This window comes from Rutilus rutilus (assembly GCF_951802725.1).
Source record: "Rutilus rutilus genome assembly, chromosome: 16".
In the NCBI taxonomy this organism is placed as follows: Eukaryota; Metazoa; Chordata; class Actinopteri; order Cypriniformes; family Leuciscidae; genus Rutilus; species Rutilus rutilus.
Genome location: NC_140224.1, coordinates 22,498,087 through 22,520,582, shown reverse-complemented (window position 1 = coordinate 22,520,582; position 22,496 = coordinate 22,498,087). Strand labels below are relative to the sequence as shown.

General features: G+C 36.6%; 1 protein-coding gene across 2 annotated transcripts; it reads left to right on the top strand.

Annotated features, from left to right (window-relative positions):
- The first annotated feature begins 654 nt into the window (after nt 1-654).
- arhgef15b (Rho guanine nucleotide exchange factor 15b) lies at nt 655-21,675 on the top strand. Of its 2 annotated transcripts, none has more exons than XM_084435198.1 (16): nt 655-815; nt 3,158-3,644; nt 10,200-10,934; nt 11,578-11,629; nt 11,727-11,794; nt 11,957-12,210; nt 12,836-12,996; nt 13,350-13,502; nt 13,620-13,749; nt 15,165-15,239; nt 15,731-15,823; nt 16,155-16,309; nt 16,512-16,676; nt 18,438-18,523; nt 18,673-18,777; nt 20,753-21,675. In XM_084435198.1, exons 2-16 carry the CDS (start codon nt 3,245-3,247, stop codon nt 20,914-20,916), a joined length of 2,796 nt encoding a protein of 931 aa, XP_084291324.1. In that variant the 5' UTR covers nt 655-815; nt 3,158-3,244; the 3' UTR covers nt 20,917-21,675. The 2 variants fall into 2 exon arrangements, with proteins under 2 accessions (XP_084291324.1, XP_084291323.1); XM_084435197.1 differs by having other exon boundaries at nt 669-1,084.
- The last annotated feature ends 821 nt before the right edge of the window (nt 21,676-22,496 follow it).

The following is a 22,496-nucleotide window of genomic DNA, read 5'->3' as shown; positions in this document are numbered from 1 at the left end:
CTCATTCCTCTAGTTCAGAAGAACACATCAGTCAAATTTGTGATTAGACTGGAACAAAACAATTATACATTTTGGCATATATTATTTTGTATTTGCAGGGTTAAAAACAAAACATTCAGGATTTGCATACGCACCCACCTGTTTTTCAAAATAAAAGACTGTCAGAGAATGTCCGTGTTAAACTAATTTTAAAGCCTGTCGTTAAAAAAAAGTCACAAAATAGTATCTTTATTTGCAATATTTTATAGCAATTATATTCTCACAGCTAGTATACACTACTACAGCTATGTATTTTGTATTTATGTATGTATGTTTATTATTTTGTTTGTTTATTAAACCGTTTTGCTCATGGGAAAACGGCCATTTCCTAACTGTTTGGTTTTCATGATTTTTATATGTGCAAACTGTATTCTATCCCCCACCCCTAAACTTATCCATCTCAGCAAACTGCATTTTTACATTTTCATAAAACATCACTTGGTATGATTTATAATATGTTTTCCTCATAGGGGCCAAAAATGTACCCACAAGGACAAGGATTTCGGATATTGCCATCTTTGTCCCCATAACGTTCAATAGGGTATTCCTGAACCACACACTGTTGAGAGAGAGAGAGAGAGAGAGAGAGAGAGAGAGAGAGCTCCGCTGGGTGGCAGCCAAAGGAGGGAGGGTGTGCTCTGCAGGCAGGAATGAGATGGGATGGATTGGGATGGGAGGAGGGGTATGCACTAATCACACTGTCCCTGTCCGGCTGTTCTTACACACATGCTCACGAGCAGGAAAACAAAGAGCCGGAGATGCGCGTGGATTTACCGGTGAGGACAACAAAAGAGGAAAGACGAAAGTAACGTCTGATCAAATCCGTACGGATATGAAGTTCGCACAGGAATGTGGCGATATGTTGCTGTCATTTTAAAGAAATGTATTAACATGGATGTCTGTGAAACTATGATGTGTTCATGTGCACTGTGAGAGTTACCCCACGCGACTCAAATGTTTTTGTTTTTATGAGGAAATTTACTCTGGACACATTTCAGCAATTCGCTTTTCTTAATGGATTATATAAGAAAGTGAGACACATTTGGTGAGTAGTCTGTGTAAGACAGTTATGAATTGTAATTAACTCCTCAACTGTGAATATAGTTGGCTATATACTGCATCTTACCTACTGTTTACCATAGTCAGATATAAAATGATAGTCTACTAAATGAATGGCAGGTTCAGTGGTTACATCATGTTGCTTGTCCTTGTTAGATCATTGTTAGTCATGTGAACAACATAGTAGGACTATTGACTTTTGGATTGTAATGTTTAATATTTCATTAGCCTATTTTTCCATCTTTTTTCTATTCTTCTATTGTTTTTATATACAGGCAGTTGCAAATAGCCTGCTACCTGTGTGTGTGTTTGTGTGTGTATTAAATATTTCTGATGTATATCACAACATCCCAGTGTTTCTAAGGAATTTGGAAGCAAAGCCAAGGTTCACAACAGGAAAGGAAAGGAGGATTCCGATCCAAAGATTGTTTATAGATTGGAGGGGAAGTGTCTTGTACACATTTTTGGAAAAAAACTGACCATCAGGGAATTCTACTTGTCCTGTTGTTTGAGGGGATGTTTACTGTAGTTTAAAATGTCAGAAGGATGTAAAAATTAAGAAGCATTATCACCATTTTAATGGTAACCAATTCACCCTTCCTATTTCACCCCATGGGAAAGTGTTTCTTTTCAGCATTGTGCAATGTTGAGCTCTGTATGTTCAGGATATCAAATTCGAGCACACTAAGAACCTGACAGACCTGCTGAGTGTGTCTGAGGGGTGCGAGTCGAGAAGTCAGTGACGCCAATGTTCAACCTGAATTGTTGATACAGAAAGTCGTTTTGACACACCCTTTCCCTTAAAATATCCTCAGAATGGGCTATTATTCCAAGCCAAGAAAGTTAAGCTCATTAAGTTATTAAAATGGTTTAGTGTAGTTTTACATAAGGGGGAAATAACCATAAAACGATAAACCACTAATTGTGTGGTTTTAATCCCATCATGCATTTCTTAGACATGCATAGTCTTTTGGAATCTGATGGGGTCATAGTACACGGTTCTTACTGTAAATATGACATGCAAGCACATTTCCAGCATATGTCTAATGATTGGAAGTTCATCTCATATTTTATTCAAAAGTCTGACTGTTGCCTGTAAGAGCAAAGTCCAATGCAATTGAACCTGTACTGTGTGAGGTAATTCCAGTACAAAGATCATTGTGCTATTTATTTTATTAAATGAGTTACTAGATGTTAATCATCACATCAAACATTTGTATAGTTCAAAGGACTTTGTCTTCTACTAAGATGCAATTACAACCTAGGGATATGAAACTGAAAGAATAAAAACTAGGGTTGGACAATATGTTGTTATCATAACAGTTATTTGCTGATATTACAGATTCTTCTTTAATTTATCATATTGGCAATTTTGGATTTGTGCATGATTTGTACATTTTAGATTACCTTTGCCATCATCTAATGTTTGTTTAATCTTTAAAAACACGAATAATTTAATAACAGTGTATATTAGTGTTTTGTATATTACAGTATAGTGATGTCCAAATTAATTAACGTACAGCATTTAAAATGACTACTTTTGTTTTTAAGTGTTTTTTACATTTATTTGGACAAAGCTGTACAAATAGCTTACATTTTAAAGTCGGCATGAGATGAAAATTAATTCCGTTAACATTTTTTTTTTACCTCGTAATGTTTAATCAAATTGTCATATCTGGATCTTTACAGTAAAAATCACCATTTCTTCCGGTGATGTATGCAAGACTTTTCCAATCATTTCACCTGCTTAAACCCCGCCCCTGCAAGTTCATGTTTCAAATTCAATGCGCAACCTATGGCATATTTTTTCCAGAACCTGTTACACTCTGATGTACGCCACAATATTGAAGAAAAGATCTGTTGCTACGTCTGTTTCATCAAGACTTTCATCATCCCCATTATAGACCATAACTTAAAAATAAATATAAGTTCATCAGTATCAGACAGAATTGTAATATCTTTAATGAAAACACTACAGTGTCAGATGAACTGGGATTGGTCAACTGATGGAAAAAGATGCATCAGTCATATGTAAAGCCTTTATTGTTTGTTACCACAGGTTGAGGATTGAAGGCCCTGGGTGACCCTGCTGCCTGGCCTCATATCGGCCAGGTTGCTTTGGTTTAAAACATAAAAACCAGTTAAGATGTCTACTCAAGAGTCTCCACATCTGCCTACGAAACCTGAGGTTAAACAAAGACCCCCGGTTCCCACCAAGCCCTCCAATAATACCTCAGACACCTCATCTGTGGAAGGAGCAGCCTCACAGAGCTCTGTGAATGTCAAAAACATAGTCAACAAATTCAGCCAGCCAGAGTCTAAGATTCCAGCTGGAGATCCAGCAAAGAGCACCAGCGCAGAATGGAGACAACAAAAACCTCCTGCGGTTAAGCCCAGGCACAAAACGAGAAGTTCGTCCCTCTCCACCGCTGACAGGGCACCTCCTCTGCCTCCAAAGACGAGGCAAAACAGTGGACAGAAAGACGAGGTGGACAGCCAAGAGAGACAAGAAGGAACATCGAGTGCTGTTGATGGAGGCCGGTCAGGTACAGTGGATTTACTTTCGTTTTCAGGAACTTTTTTTAACTACGTCTGTGAAATATCTATGCTTGTTTTCTAAGAATTTTCTTTCTCAAAATTCAGTCACAAAGGTAGTGTTCGACCGATAGTTGACATTTTTGACATACTGAAAATCTGCAATTAAACAAGTCTTTAAATACCTGTTAAACATTTCCACAAACTTTGGCGAATACAGCTGAAGAGCGCATTGTATCCTCTACAACAGGGTTCCTCCAACTCGGTCCTGGAGGGCCACTGTCCTGCACAGTTTAGCTCCAACCCTGATCAAACACACCTAGCTGTGAGTTTAGTGATCCTGAAGACATTGATTAGCTTGCTCAGGTGTGTTTGATCAGGGTTGGAGCTAAACTCTGCAGGACAGCGGCCCTCCAGGACCGAGTTTGAGGAACCCTGCTCTACAAGAACGCATACTCTTTGCATGATTTCTGTGTGAATGATCCAAGCCGTGTGAATCGGATGACTTTGGCTGTCACTAGACATGCAAAAGATACCAATAATTCTTTAAATTTGAAAGCCAACAAACAATATATATATTTTGGTGATTACAAAAACAAAAGTCTCACCATTAAAATCCATGTCCCAAGCACACAATTGTAATGTTCTCAGTAAAATTGTATGTACTGTAGCTTATATGACTGACTTGCCATCATGGCAAACAGTGTGCTTCTGAAGGGTCTCAGCTGAAAGAAATAATCGATTATTTATCAGCTTTAATATATCAGCCACATTTTCTTATTGGGCCAATACCGATAACATTAAAAAATGAACATATATCAGTCGATACCGATATGGTGGCCGATATATATCGTGCATCCCTAAAATTGATAGATTTTCCAATAATTCAATTCCTATTAGTAAAATATTATGTAAAATAAATAAATAGATTTGCCATCCTTGTGTTATTTTTACTATGATTACATTAAATGGATGTTATATACATCTGCTTTGTATCGGCCATCGGCCACCCTTCTTCTCTAAAATATTGGCATCGGCACCAAAAAAATCCATATCGGTCACCACTTTAACACACAAATAAAGCAGTTTTGTAACTGGTACAACATTCAAGCATCCTAAAAGTATTTACATCTATAGTCATTGGAACCTTCTGTGTGTTTGTTTGCTGTGAAATGCTTTAAATGCTTGAGCACTTCACAGTTTGGTGGATTCTGATTGGCTGTCATTGTTTTTATTATTCATCAGCTTGACAAAATCGTTCTGAAAGTGATTCCAATGATATCGTTTATCTGTGCCGTTACCTTTATTGTTGTGGTGTGGGCTCTGCAATTCTTTTACATTTAGAACGATTTTTAGAACTATATCTTTCTTGGTGTGAACGGGCCTTAAGGCATAAAAACAAGATAAAGAGAAAGAAATAAAGACGAGGACAAACATGCAGAACAGGGTTAAATTAACGGCAGCAGCTACTAAACTCATATTTTAATCAGCTTTAAAGGGATAGTTCACTTTGAAATTAAATTTTGGTATGTTTTAGCTTACCTCAAGGGCATCCAAGATGTAGGTGTCTTTTTTTCCGCAGTAGTTTCAATTTTGATATTTTTAGGTCAAACCGTTCTTGTCTGTCAGTCATTTAATGCAGGTCTATGGTCACTGTCTCAAAGAGCATGCACAGAGTCCAAATTAAAACAATTCCCCGTCGTCCAAATTAAACAATTCCCCATCGTAAGTACACACTGATGGCCTAAGACACGAAACGAGCGGTTTGTGTGAGAAAACGAACAGTATTTATATCGTTTTTACCTCTTATACACAGCCACGTCCAAGTGATCTGAGGGCGCACGCGCATCCTGGTGTGTGACGTGTACGCAGACTGGTGCATAGATATATACACTAGATGTCGCCTTAAAGACATTCGTTCCAATGAACTGCCGTAGACAAGGCGACATCTAGTGTATATATCTCTGCACCAGTCTGCGTACACGTCAGATCAGATCACTTGGACGTGGCTGTGTATAAGAGGTAAAAACGATATAAATACTGTTAGTTTTCTCACACAAACCGCTCGTTTCGTGTCTTAGGCCATCAGTGTGTACTTACGATGGGGAATTGTTTAATTTGGACGACGGGGAATTGTTTTAATTTGGACTCTGTGCGTGCTCTTTGAGACAGTGACCATAGACCTGCATTATATGACTGACAGACAAGAACGGTTTGACCTAAAAATATCAAAATTGAAACTACTGCGGAAAAAAAGACACCTACATCTTGGATGCCCTTGAGGTAAGCTAAAACATACCAAAATTTAATTTCAAATTGAACTATCCCTTTAATCTGATCTTCATCTGAGTGGGTGTTATGAGGATAAACTCTGCCGCTCCATGTTAGTGTTGCTGGTAATCTTGGAAAGATTGGAATGTAAATTGCTAGTTTTGTTTTTACAACATAGGTTTGTGTGTGTGTGACACATTCAGAACAGTCCAGTCATGCTTAAGTCAGTTTCAGTTTCTAATTAAAACTTTAATGTACGTTTAGTTTTTTAATTCACCGAACCATGGTTCAGGAACATCGGAGGTAATTTTCTTAGTTGTTGTTGTTTGGTCAGTCAGTGGGATTATAGTGTGTGTGTTGTCTGCTGAACACACAGACAGATGGGGTGTAGGGGATAAAAGAACCCCCCTTGGAAACAATTACATTAAATCTACATTACCGTTTATAAGTTTGGGGTCGATAAGATTTGTAAATGTCTTTTGCTTATGATCACCAAGGCTGCATTTATTTGATTAAAATTGAATGTATCCTTGCTAAATAAAAGTATTAATTTCGTTAAAAAAAAATCTTACGACCCCACACTTTTGAACAGTAGTGTATATATCTAATTGATTGAAAAGTATTGCAGAAAATGTTTGTGACATTCCTGATGCAACTGTATGCAAACACTTTGAAGTCAAGCCTTTATTTGTATAGTGTATTTTTCACAATACATATTAGGGATGAACAGTATGACTAAAATCTTGCATCATGGTTTAAGTAATTTGAATACTACCCTAATGGTGTTTATATAGTTATTTTTGGTGGAAACCCTGATTTCTGGAATTTACTTTTCTTTTGGAACTTGATGCACTTAAAATCAGAACAAAAGAATGATAAGTCTGGCATCTGACGCAAAACTCATTAAGCTCATTAAACTGATTTTTAAAAAAGGAACAGCAAAGACTTTTACATTGTTACAAAAAATATTCTATCTTAAAAATAAATAAAAATGGGGAAAAAAATTATCATTGCAAAACTGTTTTAAACTGATAATAATAATAAATGTTTCTTGAGCAGCAAATCAGCATATTAGAATGATTTCTGAAGGATCATGTGACACTGAAGACTGGAGTAATGCTGAAAATTCAGCCTGTCATCACAGGAACAAAGGACTTTTTAAATATATTAAAATAGAAAATAGTTACTTTAAATGATAATAATATTTCACAATAGTATTTATTTTTACTGTATTATTTATCTTTACTGTATATATATTTTAACTGGTTTTTTTATCAAATAAATGCAGTCTTTGTGAGCATAGACAAAAACGTAAACATTTTTAAAAAACTTTAATTGGATAAATATTATCAGGATTGCATATATATTTGACATAACGTATTCATATTAATGCGTTATTACATTTTGTTAGTAAGATGATAGATGTCAGCCTCACTTAAGGCCTTTTGTTTTGGATTTAATACTGAGAGAATGTGCACTGAACACTCTATTCCAAAGTTTAAGAGCCATATAGGGAAAAATGTAACATCATTTGAAAATGTAATGTATTGTTCATAAAACTCTTTTACAGTGACAATTATGTTAACTGAGCTAGTGTGACTTGGAGGCTTAGAATTAACATGCAAAGTGGCCTTTATGTGATAATTGGGGTAATAAACCACATTCCCACCCTTAACCTGACATACACGTTCAACTAGTTCAGTTTCCAAGAGAGAGAGTTTCTAGCTGGTCAGGCACCGGTGTTGTGAAATGGCAGAAGGGCTAAAACGAGCATTTGGGAAGTTCAAGCAAAATGTATTTGAGGCGATTGAAGAGCTGCGGGCTAAGGAAGGGGAGGAGGGACAGACACAGCGTTAAGGTTCCATGCAGAAGTTCACGGCGCTGATAACGGCAGGCTCAAAGGCCGAGGTGGAAGAATCAAAGCAGAAGAAGGGATCAAAAAGAGGTGGTAATCAAAGATTTTTAAAGCCCTGGAGGATATGAAGCCTTTCTGGAACAACCTGACATTTAGAGTATTCCAGTGACATACAGTCATGGTGCTACTAAGGCTTGTAGATCAGAATATGGTCGAATGTACTTTATTAACTAATAGATATCACCATACTTCTCCAGTTAATAATCATAGAACATTAAGACATTACCTTTTTATTACAAATTGTTCGTATTTAAACATACAAAATGTTTAAATATGTAAATGAGGCATTATATGAGTTAAAGTTTATTTATTATTATCTACTGAAGGGATTTTGGATATCTGATTTTAACACAAACCTGTAAAAACATTTGGAATATGGATTGAATAGAACTGTAAAGTTTGGTGTATGTAAGTGCTAGTGAAGTGGACATTTCTGGCTCAGTGCATGAGAAAAAAAATCACTTTGAGAATACTGTCTTTAAAGATATATATTGTTATCAAAATTTACAGACATACCTATTGTGTAATAATAAACACTTAAATGTGTGTTTTGGATGTTTTCTTTCCAGTAGACTGAAAGAAGAGATGTTTTGGAAGCAATATCCCAAAATTGACCATTGCTTTTTGCCTGTAGTATCTTGCCTTAATTCATAAATAGACCTTAGTCAGGTTAGACGCCATATTGAATTTAAAGTAGATGAAAATGAGGCTGTGAGGGATAAACGTACAGTCTTTACAATGGCACGCACTGTATAAAGGTCCTAGATCACACAATTTTCACAGCTCACAACTTCTAAAACTGTTTTATGGAGTTTTTGTCTAAGGACTTCTTTTTTTTTTTTTTTTTGAAAGACGTTTCGTCAGCAATTGGTATGTTGTTAAACAGCAGTAAAATCCATTGAATGCGCTCTGTATTCTATCCCTCACAGCCTCAAATTCATTCCTGTCAAAAATTCAATTTGGCGCTACCCAGACTAAGGTCTATACCATAATTTGTTTGCCGTGTCGCACCACAAAGAATTTTATGACCTGAACTAACCTGCTGAACTAATCAGAGGATATACAGTACTGTGCAAAAGTCTTAGGTACGTTAGTATTTTCACCAACAACAAAAAAAAGTTTTTTTAAGACAGTTATTTTTTCTATTGCTGTAGTGTGTAAGTAGGAAATATCAGTTTACATTTCCAACCATTCCTTTTGCCATTAATTGTAATAATTCAGTGAGATTTGTATATGCAATATAGAAAATACTAACGTGCCTAAGACTTTTGCACAGTACTGTATATCACAGTAAAAAAAAAAAAATCCTGGCAGCTGTGGTTTCCAGAATAATTCTGTTAAAAAATGCAGTACAAATTTACAGAACAAGAAATTTGCAATTTAAAGCAGTAAATCCAACAACGCACACTGCTACTAAAATCTGTTTTGTAGGTTTTTACATATACTGACAACCACCATAATTATGCAGGTGTTAAAAAAGGAAGCCACATGAAGAATCATATAGAAGTTCATCACAAGTAGCCTTTCCATAAGCTGAATTGTACTAGTATACAGAGGGTGCACAGAGTCATTCACACAAACACAGAACACCATCATGGTAACACACATGACATGACACTAAAATAATGCAATTAACATTCATTAAACAACAGAAGATGTAACATAAAACCCAAATGTGCATAACTGATAACAAAAACTTTTGTGGGAATGTCAGTTTACAGTTTTTCACTGTACATTATAATTTGATTGGCCTTTTTTACTTCTAAGCACGGTACATTCAACAGTATTTTACTGTAACAATTACAATGAAATGTCCTGGTAGAGCTTACCCTTCTCCATTGTGATATCAATACAGTTATATCATCCTGGCATTTGTGAAATATTTCAGAATGATTTTTAGTACTGAAATTAAAAACACACTCATCATAGAAAATTTGTTTTTAAGTCACTGTATGTATGAATTGCATTTTTAATATATTGTTGAAAACAATTCATTGATTGGACAGCAGAACCTGATTTCACAAAGTATATGTTCTTGGATCAACATCTTTGTTGATCCTGGATCAACATTCCAATCAACCAATCAGATTTGAGGGACAAGTTTACAGTTTATGTCAAGTTTAGGTTTACAAGCCAGGTTTAGGTGCTTCTACATCAGTGTTATATATATATATATATATATATATATAATTTCCCTCTGATTTTAGGGTAGGGTTAGGTTCAGGGATATGGTTAGGATTGAATGTTGACCCAGGAACGCGTCTAACTCGGCAAAATCAGGATGTGCGATTGGACAAAGAAGCATCATGTTTTTGACCCAACTTCATGTTGGAATTTGCAGGAAAGCCTAACCCTGACCATAATCCATGTCTTCTTCTAGCTCCCGATGGAAAAGAAGGCGGCAAACTGCGAGCAGATCAAGATTCTAGCCCTGTTCCAGAGTCCCTGTGTGAGAAGAACTGCGGTTGTACGTGTCACCTGCAGAGGCCTGGCATGAAGCTTGTGTGGGTGCCAATAAGTGAGCAAGATGAGGACGAGGGTGAGGATGAAGAGATCGAATTCAGTGACACGGAGGATCAGAATGAAAGAGCAGGAGAGGACGAGAACGAAGAAATAAAGTCAGATAAGGAAGCAGAGTCTTTAAGTGAGTCATTACCTAAAGGTGAGAACAAGAACGAGGCACCGCAAATTAAAAAAGGCAAGTTTCTGGAGGCTCGTAGCCTAATAGAGCAGCAGCTGAGGAGGAAATCAGACCCTGGACCTCCGACATTGATCACCTCTGTTGTCAAATTTCCCCAGACTCCTCCAAACGTCTCCAAAGCCCAGTCTTTGGAGGTGCAGGAGGAGTCCATTTATGACATTAGCCTGGAGGTGGTCACTCCACCTAGACCTCAAAAGTGGACGGACACTGTAACAAGCAAGGACTCCCCTCCAGTCGTTCCTCCCAGAATGCCTTTAGAAAACAGGTGTCTGCCTCGCATTATTCAGCCTCTGCAGCCCTTTAACAAATGCAGCCCACCTGGCAGTCCTCGACTACAAAGAACTCCACCACCACCACCAGCCAAGACCTATGAGAACGGAAGACGCCTCAGCAGTTATTCTCTCAAGTCTATAGGTACAGAAAAACATTGAAAGTCGGCATGAAATCAAAATAGACCCTATTTACATTCTTCAAGGGATACATTTAAAATTATGTCTTAAACCCCTAATGTTGCTCCAAACAGTCTTGTTTTAGTATTATGTACTATTAGTATATATTATATAGTATTTATTAGTATTTTGAATTAGCTTTTTAAAATATTTTCAAATGCTTGTGGCATTTGTTAGTATTATTATTATTATTTTAATATTTCTAGTTAGCTTTAATTTATTTCTATATCAGCTTTAGTTTTAGCAATTTTAGTACTTCAGTTTAAATTAATTTTATTTCAGTTAGTTATATTTGTCATTTTCATATTAGGTTTTTAAGCTTTAATTTCAACTTTATTTCTGTTAACTAAAACAATTTAAAAAGTTTTTCTTCTAGTTTTTGTTCCCACGCCTGTATGACTGACTTTCTTCTTCAGAACAAATTCTTTCAACACCCACTTTTCAATCCTGATCGATAAAATCAAGTCCTGTTACATTTATTTTTTTCTCTTTGAATATCCTGTTTCACTCAGAAATGTTTCATAATACAGTGGTAAAGAAGCAGTTTGCATCTTTATATTAAGTGCATTTAGTGTTTGTTTTATGGTACTTAATTGTTTCTTTAACAGATGAGAATGACAGTGAAGGGGCTGATGGGGAAAAATGTGGATCCAATGAGAAGTATTTTCTTTACCTTTCATCCCTCAAACAGTTTCTGTAGTGACACAGCTGTCATATTTGTCATTACTTTATGTGTAACTCAATCTCTGTCTTCCAGCTCCAGGCCTCCACGAGTCATCCAACGTCGCAAACAGTCTCTTGACTTGGAAGATGGGATGTCTGAGGGTATTTAATACATCATCAATTTAAATTGAAAATGTTGAAAGACAGACCTCATTGCATGTTTACAATAAAAAAACACTATTGAGAAATTCTACAGTTCATTAAAACAAAGAATAAATTATGTCTTCACCTACAATTTAATGCCATATTTTGTGACCCTTGCAGAGCTGTATCAGTTTTACACAGAAACATTTATACACAAGGAGATCAGGAGGACAGTATGTCGCAACATCAGTAAGACCAGCATAGACTTCCAGATGGACACACACCTCACAGCCAGCCCAGAAAAAGGAGAGAAAGGTTCCAGATCATCTAACACTCCAATTCTAAAGCAGAGCAATTTATGGCGAGACCAGCCAGCGGTACGAGACAGTGGTGTCCTGGAAACCCTAAGCCCAGAGGAGTGCAAGTATCAAGAGGTGAGCAGAAATCCTCAATGAATGTGCTATAAAACTCAGGGAAGAACACACACTTCTGGGAAGAGCAAGTGCTGAGTTTTAAGGTGTTATTATGGAAGAATTGTGTTTGGAAATATGGAAAATGTGATTTGAATGGAAAAGAGAAGAAAGACAGGATGGAAATGATGGGAAAGGAACTTCTGGAAGTAGAGAGAGGATGAATCTCACGAAAGCTGAATAATATATACTTATATACTATATAATATATACATATAGTGTGTATGCTATATATATATATATATATATATATATATATATATATATATATATATTGTATGTTTTATATATAGGGGTAATGTTCTGAATTGTTATGAGAACAATTATTGATAGTCCTAACATGCTTTATTGCCTTAATGCAAAATATTTGTTTCTTTTGATTTTAAGATTAAATGTGACCAGAATGAGACAGCGTGCCCAAATTATAAGTGTAATAAAGAATAAGGAAGATGATAATAATAAAGAATAACAATAAAGTAGATAATAAGAGTGAATGTAAAAAAACTGAGATATCAAGATTTCACATTTTGTTGAGAAAGACTAAATTGCATTTAAATAACAACTATATGTTTCCATTTTCTGTGTGCAGAGCATGTTTGAGGTGATTACATCAGAAATGTCATATTTGCGCTCTCTGCGTGTGTTAACGGAGCATTTTGTGGAGTCAAGTGACTTGAATGACACTCTCATTATCATGGACAAAAAAACCCTCTTCTCAAACATCCTGCGCATCCAAGAGGTCAGCGAGAGGTGAGTGTCTGTGTGTGTGAAATGAAGACATTTACAGTTTAGATTTGCTGAAACAGCACTGCCTGATCCCCACAAATTAGTTTTGTTTGTTTACATGAACCCCAAAGACTATATTTGCGATATGCATTTGCCAGGTGTAACCCATCAGAATTTGCTGAGGCAGCAAGGTTTGATATTAATTAAATGAATCCAAGTAAAAAAAGATTAAATATGAACTCTCAGGATAAATGCATCAATTAATAGTTTAATGCTCCAGTAATGCAGTGTAGCCTGTAAAACAAGATACTATACAGCAGTCACAAACATCCATTCGGAAATACCAATTGTCAATTGACATTTTTTTTTTTGTGCAGGTTTCTGAAGGACCTGGAGGAACGTCTAGATGAGAGCATTATCATTTCTGACATCTGTGATATCATCCACTATCATTCCCAGCATCATTTCCCTGCATATATTGACTATGTTCGAAATCAGATTTATCAGGAAAAGACCTACAGTAATCTAATGTAAGAAACTCATACGTCAACACACATAAGCAAGGGCATTTCAAACTGTTTCATTTGTTCATATCCATTTAAATGTTTAAATCACTCACTTATTCTTTTGCCTAATATCTATCACAGGCAAACTAACACTCAGTTTGCGACCGTTATCACCCGACTGCAGGAGTCGCCCAAGTGTCAACGACTGCCCTTCATGTCCTTCCTCTTGCTGCCCTTCCAGCGAATCACACGCATTAAAATGCTCATCGAGGTGGGTGAATAATTCACATAGGCCCTTTTTACATCTGGTATTAAGATGCAATTTGGTCGATCGGATCACAAGTGAACGACGCTAAATACAGGTGTCAACAGGGTCTAAAAGGTTTTGAGCTTGTCCACTTTCGGCCTCGTCCAGTGGTAGTCGAAGGCCCTATTTCCACCTGGTATTAAGATGCGTTTTGGATGATCGAATCACAAGTGGACGAGGGAGACACGTTTACACCTGGCATTTTAATCCATCTCGTTTGTCCACTTTTGTCCCCTACTTCGAGGGGAGGGTCTATGGACGGGTCCCTTTGCTTCCGTCAAATTTAAATGCCGTTAAAATGTTTTCACCCGGATTCGTTGTGTCCAATGCATTCGAACAGCCGCAAGAAGAATGGGAAGCGTGCTAGCCAGACGGGATTTAAACTTTAAAGTTTGGTTTGAAGACGAAAAATGTACCAAGCACAATGTTCTCTCACCATCCCTGATTTCTAACACGCACTCACAGCGTTTGGCTGGTTGTGCGGCTCTCGGAGCAGAAACGAAAGCTGATGATCTCTATATGTTTTTCCGTCGTCTCTGTGCACGTTCATATGTAAATTGCGCGAGCTTATTTTGTCCATTAGATCAAAAGATCTGAAAAAAAACCCATACATTTACCTGCCTATAGATCCTCCCCTAAAAAAAATCAGGACGGAAGTGGTTGAAAGTGGACAAAAGAGACGGATTAAAACACCAGGTGTAAACGAGTATGTCTCCCCCGTCTACATGTGATCCGATCCACCAAAACTCATCTTAATACCAGGTGTAAACAGGGCCATAAGAAATGTTGGAATTCTTCTTCAACAAAGTAGAGGCTTTTTTAATGTTACAAAAGACTCAAATCAGCTGTTTCAAATGAATGCTGTTTATTTTGAACTTTCTATTCATCAAATAATCCAGAATTTTTTTTATTACAGTTTACACAAAAATATTAAGCAGCACTAAGCATTTTCAACACAGATTAGACAGTAAAAATAAATGTTTCTTGAGCAGCAAATCAGCATATTGACTGAAGACTGGTGTAATGATGCTGAAAATTCAGCTTTGCCATCAAAGGAATAAATTACATTTCAAATATATTAAAATAGAAAATAATTATTTTAAATTGCAATAATATTTCCAATTTTTTAACCATGTTTTTGATCAAATAGAGCATTGATGAGCATTAGAGACTTCTTTTAAAACAAAGAAACATATGATTGACCCCAAACTTCTATTGGAATTCTTCTTTACTGAACCAATTTCTGTTTATTTTGGGGTGTTTTTTTGTTTCTCCATGTGGGTTGCAAGGCAATCATTATAATCAAGCAGAATTATCTTAAAGTGATTGAGGTAAAATGAACGCAATCTAGATTTTTCAAAATGCCTTTTTTTCATCAGAACATCCTGAGGAGAACGGCCGTTGGGGCGGATAAGGAACAAACTGCATCAAAAGCTCATGACTCTGTGTCTAAGGTAAACATCCCATGATCTCAGTAAATGATGGACCCTGTTTTTTCCTTTTCCATTATAGAGTCACTTTAGCACATTGTTCCATGATCAAACTAGACCTCATTGTTCTCAATATAGCCTATTAGAGAGGAAGATAAAAAGGAAAAGAGAGCGAGAATGAGGGGAAAGAGGGGGAGAGAGTGGAACACAAGGTTAAATGCGGGTCGGGTCACTAGAAATGATGTTTCAGATTATATAAGCCTGCCATATTTTTTATGGAGTCAAAGATAACTAACAAGCTGGATTTTCTAGCATTTTCTAGCATTAGAGAAATAAAGAACATCGAGTCTCTCGTTTATTTTCTTCCATTTTCATGAAATAACCAAAATAGGTCATGTTTAATATGTCTGTAATGATTCCTTCGTCTGCATGGAAAGAATGTTTTGTTGTAGCTTTTTTTTTTTTTTATGTTGTCAGATGTTATCTTCAATAACTTGTCACGCACATCTTCACAGATCATTGAAGAATGTAATACTCAAGTTGGAAAAATGAGGCAGATGGAGGAATTAATTCAGATTAATGGTATTCTGGAGTTTGACAAATTAAAGGTGAGGTATATTGATTAATGTTATATATTAATGATAACAATTGCAGTTATGAAATTATGAGACCACTAGTGAAAATGCCTTTATTACAAATGATATTCTCATCTTAACAAATTGAGTGAAAAGTTGAATTAACACAAATGTTTGAATTGCAAGGCCTGATGTAATCCAGCACGATTTGAGAATGTCACATGATCAGTCTCACACTAATTACTTTTCGATAGTGTCGTCAAATAGTGCCTTTTTTTAATCAAGCCAAATATTTTCTATATAGAATTTTTATTCGTCTATATATTTATGTTTAAATATTGTTATCTTTGAATCATTTATTCAGGCAGTGCCAATTATATCTCAAACACGTTACTTGGAGAAACGAGGAGAGGTGCAGGAAATAAACAGAGGAGGAACTTTCTTGAACCTCCGCCCAAAATTCAGCCTGGTCTACCTCTTTCTCTTCAACGACCTGCTTGTCATTGCAAGCAAGAAAAGGTAGAAAGCTGAAAAACCTGTCTGTTGTTTTTTTGAGGATTACAAAACACTGCAAGATAATTACATTCCATTAATCATTGATCCATTATCCTTTACAAAAAGTAACACACCTGTTTGCATTTACTATGGATGTATAATTAAATCATACTTTCTGAATCATACTTAACTCATTTATTTCTACCTCTCTTTCTCTGTGCTGCAGTTCTGAGCGGTATGTGGTCCTTGATCATGCGCATCGCTCCCTTGTCCAGGTGCAGCCTTTTGGGGAGGACACAGCTGTCCCCAGCCTGGAGCACTGCTTCTGTCTGACCCTGCTGGAGAATCACCAGGGACGCCTGATGGAGAGAGTTATGAAAGCTCCCACACAGTGCGTGAAATTATAAATAAGCCATATGCTATTCATTTTACTCATCCGTGATTTATGGTCATTGCTCTGTTATGTTTTGAATCCATATGCTCATTTTTAAGAGAAGTCATTTTCTGTTGGTATTTTGCACAGTACACTACTGTTGGGGTAGTGAACACATGCTTACCAATGCTACATTTATTTGATCAAAAAGACAGTAAAACAGTAATATAAAATAACTTTTGAATATGTTCAAAGCTGAATTTTCAGCCTCATTACTCCATTCTTCAGTATCACATGATCCTTCAGAAATCATTCTAATATGCTGATTTGTTGCTCAAGCAACATTTTTTTATTATTATAATCAATGTTAAAAACAGCTGTGCTGTTTAAAAAATGTCAGAATTCTTTGATGAATAGAACCTTTTCTTTTAGAATAGAAATCGTTTGTAAAATTAAAAATGTCTTTACTGTCACTTTTGCTCAATTTAATGTTCTTGGTGAATTAAGGTATTCATTTCTTACAAAAAAATAAGCATCTTATAAGTAATTTATAAAATGTGCGTATCAAGAAGGCATAAAATACCATCCATTCAATATGAATTTTTTTCTCTCACTATATATACACTATATGGGCAATAGTATTATCACCACACCTCTTAATTATTAAATTAAGTTATAACAGTTATTCAATTATTCAATGTTTCAATTAGACCCATTGCCACAGGTGTATAATCAAGCACCTATCCATGCAGTCTGCATTTACAAACATTTGTGGAAAAAATTGTCATTCTGAAGAGCTCAGTAAATCCAAGCATGGTATTGGTGATAGGATGCCACCTTTGCAATAAGTCAGAAATGTAATCCCTGCTAGATATTCAACAATCAACTGCTGATTCCATAGCTGAAGAGTTTCAAAACTTCCACTGCCATTAATATCAGCGGGAGCTTCATGGAATGGGTTTCCATAGCTGGGCAGCAGCATGCAAACCTCTCATTACCAAGTACAATGCCAAGCCTCATATGCAGTGGTGTAAAGCACGGTGCCACTGGAGTCTGGAGCAGTGGAAACCTGTTCTGTGTTGGGCGAGTCTGGGTTTGGCGGATGCCAGGAGAACCTTACTGACTGCAGTGGGCCAACTGTTTAGAGTTTAGTGGAGGAGGGATAATGGTGTGGGGCTGTTTTTCAGGAGTTGGACTAGTCTTCTTACTATTAGTGAAAGGAAATCTTCATGCTTCAGCTTACCAAGACATTTTGGACAATGCTATGCTTCCAACTTTGTGGGAACAGTTTGGGGAAGTCCCTTTTCTATTCCAGTGTGACTGTGTCCTAGTGCACAAAGGAAGATCTGTAAAGACATGGTCGGATGAGTCTGGTGTGGAAGAAATTGACGGACCCACACAGAGCCCTGACCTCGACCCCATCGAACACATCTGGGATGAACTGGAACGGAGGTTGCGAGCCAGGCCTTCTCATCCAACATCAGTGCCTGACCTCACAAATGCTGTACTGGATAAACGGGCAAAAATTCTCACAGAAACACTCTGAAATCTTATGGAAAGCCTTCCCAGAAGATTGGAAACTGTTACAGCTGTAAAGGGGGGAATGTCTTTGTATTTAGAATGCGACGTCATTACAGTGTAATGGTCAGGTGCCCCAATATACTTCATATAGCGGATATATAATATAGTAGCAATATTTCAGATTGTTTCCAGGGTTATATAAGGATGCATGCTGATTTTAAAGCTGTATAGGTCATTTCTTTTTTTCTCTTCAATCAGATCTGACCTGCACAGGTGGTTGGCAGCATTCCCAAATCCTGATGGCACCATCAATGATCAAGAAGAAGTCATATATGAAGACTGGGGTAAGAGTGGGTGCTTATTTCAGCTCAGGATTATACTCATGTGAGCGACGTGACATGTTAGTGCTTGCCTTTGATTTTCCTGGTAATCATGTTTACTTCTCTCTTCAGATTAGTTTCTTTCTAATCACATGGCTGTTTTTGTGTGTCAGATTGCCCTCAGGTGCAGTGTGTGCAGCAGTATGTGGCAAACCAAGCTGATGAATTAAATCTGGAGCCCACAGAGATCATCAACGTTGTGCGCAAAACCAACGAAGGTGTGTCACACTCAGGGCCGGATTAACAATAGGGCTAGGCAGTATATTATTATAGTATATTAATTATGCAGTATATTCAAAAATATCTATTATTTGTTTCTGTACTTTATTTATTTATTTATTTATTCATTCATTTAATTATTTATTCCAATTTAAAGGCCCTTACCCCAGCAAAACATTAATGGGGAAACAAATGTCTGAATGGGCTGAATTATAGCCCCATTCCAGCCCTGATGATTCTCTTCTTCTAAGGACAGAAAGAAGACCTTGAAACTATTTAAAGTAAAAACCTTAAGGCAAACATATGTGTAAAAGTTGTTTCTGTTTGAAACCTGTTTGCTTTGACCATTTCTGGTGTTAAAAGGACAGTTTACCCCAAAATTAAAATTAATCCATGATTTACTCACCCTTATGTTATCCTAGGAATATATGACATTCTTCTTTCAGACGAATACAGTCGGAGTTATATAAAAAAATGTCCAGGCTCTTCCAAGCTTTATAATGGCAGTGAATTGCTGTTTTTTTGTTTTGAAGTCCATAAAGTGCATCTATCCATCATAAACGAACTCCACACGGCTCCGGGGGGGTTAATAAAAGCCTTCTGAAGCGAAGCGATGACTTTGTGTAAGAAAAATATCCATATTTAAAACTTTAAAACCGGCCAAATGAACATACGCATTCCACTTAAAGGAACACTCCACCGTTTTTTCATATTAAACTAAGACGAGTTGATACATATCTCTCTCGTCTCAGTGCGTGCACTCAATCTCTCTGGCGAGCGGCGACACTTTGATAGCGCTTAGCTTAGCCCAGCTCATTCATTAGGGACCAAACAGAGATGAAGTTAGAAGCGACCAAACACCTCCACGTTTTCCCTATTTAAATACAGTTACACGAGTAGTTACACGACCAAGTATGGTGACACAAAATAAAACGTGGCGCTTTTCTAAGCGGGTAAAAAGGATAACTATAATGTATGGCGGAATAGCACTTGGGAGCACTTCGACTCGGCGCAGTAAAAAGTCACGTTGGTTCTAATGACAGAAGTGAGAGGGAGAGGGGGAGAGGATTTTTCAGGCGTGACTTTTTACTGCGCAGAGCTAAGCTAAGTGCTATCAAAGTGTCGCCGCGCGCCAGAGCGATTGAGTGCACGCACTGAGACGAGAGAGGTATGTATCAACTCGTCTTAGTTAAGGGAATAACATAGTTTAATATGAAAAAATTGATATTTACGCTACACCATGACACGTACACCATTACGCACTACGCTACCTCCGACGTCACAAGTTGTGTAAGTTGCGCTGTAGGCGTAAATAGGCTGCGTATGGCCGTTTGGCCGGAAACCAGAAGTTTACTTTGTACTTTGTTAAATATGAATATTTTCTTACTCAAACGCATCGCTTCGCTTCAGAAGGCCTTTATTAACCCCCAGGAGCCTTGTGCAGCACTTTTATGATGGATAGATGAACTTTTATGGACTTCAAAACAGAAACGGCCATTCACTGCCATTATAAAGTTTGGAAGAGTCAGGACATTTTTTTGATATAACTCTGATTGTGTTCGTCTGAAAGAAGAATGTCATATACACCTAGAATGACTTGAGGGTGAGTAAATCATGGGCTAATTTAAATTTTTGGGTGAACTATCCCTTTAATGCATTTATGCTCTTAATGTGTTGTAGCCTGAAATATTTATTTTATTTTATATAGAGATACAATACATTGTATCTCTGTGTGTGTATGTTAAAGATATGATTTTTAACAAAAAATACTAATTATTTCTGCAGTAGAAAACATTGTGGCACCAAGATAGGCTGCTATGAAGGGGGCCCTTGGGTTTGCTTTAGCCCTATGTGTTCTTAATGTAGGCCTGGTCCTACTGTACCTTCCATTCATTAGAAGCGCATCTGACATGCTTAAATATGTTCCAACTTTGTTTTTTGTTTATTCATCTTGTCTCTTCTTGCCTTCCATAGGATGGTATGAGGGGATCCGTTTATCTGATGGACAGAAAGGCTGGTTTCCTGTAGCAAACGTACTGGAAATCACCAATGAGCATGTTCGACGGCGCAACCTCCGAGAACGCTACCGTGTTATCCAGGCTGCTGGCGTTGTCTCCAAGACTCGGACTATGTCATAACCTAAAAGAACTGCAGATTGTAAATAGTCTTTTAAACTATAGACCTTTGTGCTGAAGTGTTTTGGTCTCCCTCAAACAACCTTTTTATGATCAGAAATATTCTATTGGAATTTTAAACAAAGAACATGGCTAAATCAGTGCCGTATGGCTTGACTTTGTACAACACAAAAGCCGCTTTGGCACTTGTTTAACTAAATCTCATTTACAGTATGTGTCTATTTTGTTCAAATGTTCAGTTGTTTTGGATCGTAACATGGAATGAGTTTCATAAATAAGTGTGTGTGTGAGTTTATGCGTGCTTGTAATATTTAGCACTTCTTTCAAGAATGTTGAACTACTGAAATTCCAGTTGAGCAGAGCAGGTGGGTTGGTATCACATGATAAAATGTCACATGATCTGATTGGTAGGTCAGTACAAAATATCACACGCTTTGAACAAGATGAGTCCTGAATGGCTAGTTTTTAGTTTTAATGGAAACATTAATTGTGTACAATTCACCAACATATCGGTGATTAAATGATGACAGAAATGTAATCTTTGGGTGAACAATCTTTTTAAGAGTGTCATTATCTGCTGCAGATATTAAACATTGTTTTAAGTAATGCTAATAATTTGCTGACTTCTCGGAAAAACTGTTCCGCTGTGTATTCACACTCTGAATGTGGGATGGTCCCCCAGGTGATAAAGACGTACTGTTAAATGTATTAAAAATGCATTAAAGTATATTTGTATTGTACTAAAAACATACTCAAGTGCCACACCTCTTGTTTTGTGTGACTCTGTATGTGGGAGTTGGTGTAAATAAACATTAAACTTGTTTTTGATGTAAAACATATGTGATATAGTTTTTATTGTGAGTAGGCGGGGGTCTGTTTAACCCCCAAGTTCAACTTTGGAGAACAACAAAAGATATCTATTTTTAACCATGCATAGCCTGGTATATGGAATTATATATAAATATTTTTATCCATTAGACAAATTATATAAACAAAATCTAAAATAAATATATATAATGCAATGCAATACAATGATGATAGAGAGATTTACAAATAAATGTTCCTCAAAAGACTGTTGTATCATTTACATTTTAACATGATTTTTCTAAAAATGGAAAATAAAGTAAACTGAAGTTTCTTCAGTCCAGTAAATGATCATCTTGAAATATTAATGACAAAATAAGTTATATTGTTAAAGATGTCACAGCAAATAGACTCGTGTACCACGCCCTCTGAAGGTGGAGTTTTTATTTGTATGATCTGTCAAAGGCATGAGGAAGAATATTTCTGATCTTGTTGATAATTTAGAGGCCCTAGAAATTCATGGTTAGGATCAATATTCCTCTGGCGCCATCTAATGGACAATGTGCATTGATAATTGCAATTTTAAGTGCTATAATTTGAGTATTTTAATGCGACGAACACTTTTATTTCTCTCTCAGATTAATCCTGTAAGAAGATGCTCTGTTAGTTTATTCTGTACAAAGACCAATGCCACAGCAAACATGAGAGGGCTAGTGTTCATACAAATGTACTTATAACAAATACAATTTGGTTATAATGATCACCAAATTAATTAAAAA